The following is a 5,566-nucleotide window of genomic DNA, read 5'->3' on the forward strand; positions in this document are numbered from 1 at the left end:
GCGCTGCGTGGGGCTGTTGTGACCCAAGTGCAGGACCCGGCACTTGGCCTTGTTGAACCTCATACAATTGCATATATTATCATTAATCTAGATCAGGTTCTTCAAAACTCTTGAGAGCCTAAGCTTCAGATTTTTAAATTTATGAATGAAAAAGGAGTAGAAATCATCAACAGGTGTTTGCGTATTACTGGAATTTCATGGTCTCACAGAAGACATTACTGAATCCACCTCCACCTGGAACACAGACGATATGACACAGTGGTTTTCTACAGAAGTGATAAATCTGAACTCCTGTATGATTTCCATTTTTTATCACTAGTATGTGATTTCGCTAAATACTGATCTCATAATAATACTGATTACACAACAGTATCATCTATGGCATTTACGTAAAAAAAAAAATTTTATACTAATTAAAATAAAACCACCTTTTTTTCATCCAGTAAACTAAGTATATATGTATGCCTAATAGAATCCTAATCAATATATAAATCTTAAACTAAGTATGCTTAAACAAACATGCTTAACTTTATACAGATTGGAGTTCAACTGCACACAAAGGCACTGTAATATTCAAAATTAACTTCTGGAGCATCAGCCCCCAAATTTGTCATTTCCCTTAAACAATGAAAGAACTTTCTGTTTCAGTATTCAGACTGGAGACCAACTATTTCCTGAAATCTAGTTTGATCAAAATTCATTTGGTAAATCCATCTAAAATAAAATGTAGAGAATAAAAAAATGAGAAGGAAATGAAAAAAAACTGTTTGCACCATCCAGCTTCTACAACTTTCCTAAAACCAATCCACTACTGTCTCATTTTATGTACTATGTATCTCCTTTACTGTCATTCAATAAGATCTTACCTCACAATTTTATCTGATAGGAACACAGGAGTGACACTTACATGTTGATTAGCACGTTACAAAGATTCACTAATACTCACTAATATTAGTGTGTTACCAAGATTCATTAATAGTACAAAAGCAAAAAGCTAAATGACATGATGAAAACAAAAAAATTGACTTTTCGGAACTGAATTGGGAGATGACCAAGAGATCACTGGAGAAGATCTTTGAACAATGTAAGGAACAGAAAGGGAGTATACATCCAAGAAAGCACAGCCATCCATTTTGGGCTATATTTATACTGCTTTTTAGCATGACTGAGTGCTCATGAGTCCAAACTCTCACATCTATGTTATTAGAATACAAGACTGCACATAATTGCAGCACTGAGACAACTCACATGAGATGACATGTTAGGAGCTTCTAGTGCAACCTAAACGTACTACATTCTGGAGAACCGACAAGCCAAACATGCCATGACCAGTTAACCTAAGACTATATGTTCCATTTGGCCTACAACACTTTTCACATAGACTGTGTCAGGCATACAAATAGACTAGGGAGGCCTTTTTAGAAAGCTTTGATAAGATGTGCCAGAAAGGCAGCTGGAAGTTGTAAGCAGCCCTGAGCTCAGACTGCCTTTCTGTACTCTGGATGTCAGGGTGCCCTGCTGTTGGCATCTTGTTCAGCAGCAGATGCTGACCTACCGGTGTCCTGATGTGAAGGTACAGAGTTGGGTCACAAAAACACTGGATATTTTGGGGGGCCTTGCCTCCTAGGCAGTGTAGAGAGTGCTTTTAGTTAGATCTAAGTGTAACAGTACCAGGAATGAAACTTCAGCTTGAAAAATGATATATTTTCATGACTACTATTCCTGCAGTACCCTTTCCATTTGAAACACTTAACACCTGAATGTGCAGTTAGCTAGCTGAACAGCTGTTGAAATATGAGATCAGTTCAAATAATTTTGGGGAAAAGAGGATCATTGAATCAAACTTTCAGAGGAAGAAAGTGTAAGTCCCACAAACACGATTCCCACAATGGTGCTAGTTCCCAGAAGTGGTGATTTTTATATGCTAATAAATATATCAGATAAAAATAATCAGTCCAACAATCAGGTTAATCTCTTTCCATTTTCATGTTTTCCCACTTGTCTCAGCTTAATTTTAAACAGTAGTAAGTTCAGAATCTCTATGAATAACCACACAAAACCAATATTTTTATAAAAAACTAATACAGAATTGTTGTAACAAATTATTTTGAAAAAGCAAGCGATTCAAATTCTTAGGTCCTACCTTCTCCAGTAAAGAGTCCATTAATGACATCTAGCGGGAAAAGTTAGTATTACTTCTAATTTATAGATTAAATGAAAACATGACCAAAAAAACCATGCAGCAACAATTTGCTAAAAATGCACTTGCTTGATTGCAGCTGATGCTAAGCAATTGCCATTTCTTTGAAAAATTTATGTTAGTATGTAGTGTAGTTGAGGAAACAGTTTCACCTTAAGAACTTAATAGGTAACATGTGCACACCATTCCCTATGTCTTGGAAAAGCTCTTGAAAGTACTCTCCTTGCCAGGGCTGTTCTTAGTGACTTCCGAAGAAATACAAGGGCAGTTACTATAGTCTCTGATTATAATCATTTTGACAACAAAGTAAAATGCACAACAACATGGTCAAGAACTGGATCTTAACAATCAATTTTTAGGATTGTAACTTCCATGTTTGGTTCCTATCTAGTGCACAAAGTTATGTTTCTCAGAACTAGATTAAAAACTACCAAGATGTTGAAAGGAACACTTACAAGGCCTAGCCATGAGGAAAAGCAAAAGGTGGGGCTGTGCCATAAACCATAGTTAATTCATGTTAGCAAAAGCCACAAAGGAAAGTATCTGTCTATCCAGGGATCTCTTAGTACTTCATAATGAGCAGTCATTGGGTAAAAAGCAACAGTTGCTGGAATTGGGCCCACTTAAGGAGCTAGCAAAACCACTAGACGACAGAATCAGTCCTGGAACAAATGTTTTTAATTAATTTTCATGCAGCTGCACAGACAAAATGGTCTACAGCCAGGTGGTCGTGGCACTGCCTAGAGACACAGCAGGTGTGACTTGGCACATTTTCAGGAAGAAATAACTAAACCTGCACCTCCTTTCTTCCCAGCAGTCCTTGACTTCTATCGTCTTTCCAAGAACAAGCTATCAGTGACTTATGCACAGAATCTGCTCTTGTTTGAATGCCTTAAGCATGTTTTGAGTACTCTTACTGGAAGAAACATTCAGGGAATTTAACAGAACAGCTAGTTTTTACATGAAGGTAAAAATAGATAAGAGGAAGCTGAGCATTTTCAGGTTCATAATTCAGCAGTTAAGGCTCACTTTAGAAGTCTAAAATTATTTTTAGATCTGGCCCTAGTTCATTGAGAAAATGTTTACCCACAGCTGAAATGTATGAGAGATTACTACTTTCAGTTTAATAAAACATTTCTGTGGTTTTTACTTTAAATGATCATAGACAAAATTTTGTTTATGACCTTGTTAAAACTATTTTCTTAAAATAAGTATTTAAGTAAAAAAAAAAAAATTAGTCACAAGTGGTCCTTGGGGAAGAAGATTGCTCAAACTGGAGAAAAAAGATGAATCATAATTTCTATGCTAAACATACTTTGTAGTATATTCATCAAGCTTGTATTGACATGCCATGAGAAAGACAAACTCACAGACACACGTGTATTTATTCTGAAATCTTGCATGTGTTCTTCATACTCTTTTTGAGATCATGCAATACTAGAGTAGAAATGTAACTTCCAGACCTACATTAAGCCATACAATTTATCCTGTATCCTCCTGTGAGTATGCAACACGTGATTTCTCTCAATAAACCTTTCTTTTTGTACATCTATAGATTTATATTAGAGAAGTGAAGACTAAAAATGCCCAACTGTTACATGAAACCAAAACCAGCTACATTTTTGAGCATACATGTTTATTATTGGGACATGCAGTAGTTTCACATCTACTGAAACCACCAAGTAAAGAAATGGAGTGTACCACTAATAAAAACCAATAATGATCAATAAAAAGCTCAGTAAGTCACTCGTTTCATACGTCTTGTACACATACAGTGCATCCTTCTGTTCATCACAGTCTGCAGCAGGAAAGGCAGGGGGTTGATTATTTTCTTTTGAAATAAATACCCCCAGATAAGAAAATTACTTTAAGAATCTGTAGGTATTTCTGTTTACCAAACCTACAGTAATCCACTCCAATTAGTGCGGACCAGCCAGTACACAGAGTTCTCAATAGTGAGACATCTATATAAGCTGGATCTTCAGAACGTAAATGAAACAATAAATGCCTTTGATGGTTTATAACCAAACAACATTACTACAGCAACTTTAAAGTCCTCTCTGCTTAAATAGCCTTTGTTATCTTCATCACACGCTTCAGAAATCTACAGAAAGTGACTTGCATTATAAAACAATAAACCTGACCTAATATTTTTTACTTTGAATAAGTGTTATGGGAAGAATAAAATAGGCACTTGCTGAAAAAATGATACTATTTAAAAAACTATTGAAGATTAGTCACATCTCTGTCAGAATTCTGTTCATCTACTCTGTTACAGTAGCTGAAAATGGACTGAGGCCATTTAATTTTAAATTTTTGTTAAGTTAAAGTTTTCCTACTTCTACATTTTATATGCTTATTATGAAAAGGCTTTTTGCACACTCAGAATATATGGTACAGACTTCTAGAAACCAAATTACATTAAATTTATTTCTGCAAGATCTTGAATTTTTTCTTGAAAAGCGCCAGGCATCTTTAATTCTCAGCTAAGTCACAATATAGACAGGAACTATGAGGAGAGACTGGAATGCAAGCATAGTCAGAAGCCACCAAATTTTCCAAAGTACTTTTAGAAAACAAATACCCTTTCCAGAGGCTATACTTAGACAAGAGGTTATGCACATAACATAGAAAAACATGCAACTTTTCTCAGAGCTTTTCCCACAGAAGACCTTCTGCTAGGGTTGATAATAAACCATTTAATCTCATAGTACTGAAGAGCATATCCAGAGATAGATTCAGGAAGAAGCATTACATGCAACTCTGCAGAAAAGTACTAATAAAAATCACACAAACAGGTTGAAATTTCATTAATGTTTTTCTAGGTGTAGCTTGCCGATTTTCTTGCACGCTGATACAAGACGCTTACGCTAACTGCAGTCACAAGCTTGTAATAAATTAGAGTAATGAGAACCAAACGCCGAGACAGTTCATTTTGGTAGACAGAGCAAGCTTTGATGTAGTCCATGCTCTTCCTTTGATTAATTTTACACCTGTTTTCCTTCCACCCCCTTCTTGAAGTCGTCACGCAGTTATCTCATTAGCAGGGCACTTCAGACACAGTAATTAACACCGAGCTGAATGAACGATTATGCAAATGCTGCACCTGCCCTGAACTAATACTAAGGTCAAATAAAGACTTAAAAGATTAATTCAGCTCACTAAGACGTGACCGTTTTGCCGGTTTAGCGGCTTGGAGAGAGATGCCAAAGCTGCTCGAGCGCCTCTCGACGCCCGCGCGCCCCTGGGAGGCCGGAAAGGCCCTTCAGGCATCGCCGGGCCCCGAAGGGTCGGTCCCGCCGCCCCTCGGGCTCCTCCCCCCCCGTCGCACCGCGGCGGACGGGGAAGCTCCCTTCGGGCCGCGGC

General features: G+C 37.2%; 1 protein-coding gene across 1 annotated transcript in view; it reads right to left on the reverse strand.

The window, feature by feature from the left end:
* The window catches only part of EFCAB11 (EF-hand calcium binding domain 11), an 18,751-nt gene extending 13,278 nt beyond the window's left edge, over positions 1-5,473 (reverse strand). Inside the window, 3 exon segments of the mRNA XM_010584014.1 lie at positions 208-234; positions 4,209-4,317; positions 5,382-5,473. Coding sequence (XP_010582316.1) covers positions 208-234; positions 4,209-4,317; positions 5,382-5,473 — 228 coding nt within the window.
* Between the last annotated feature and the right edge of the window lie 93 nt (positions 5,474-5,566).

Source organism: Haliaeetus leucocephalus, unplaced genomic scaffold, assembly GCF_000737465.1.
Source record: "Haliaeetus leucocephalus isolate CR32 unplaced genomic scaffold, Haliaeetus_leucocephalus-4.0 Scaffold932, whole genome shotgun sequence".
NCBI classification, from domain to species: Eukaryota; Metazoa; Chordata; class Aves; order Accipitriformes; family Accipitridae; genus Haliaeetus; species Haliaeetus leucocephalus.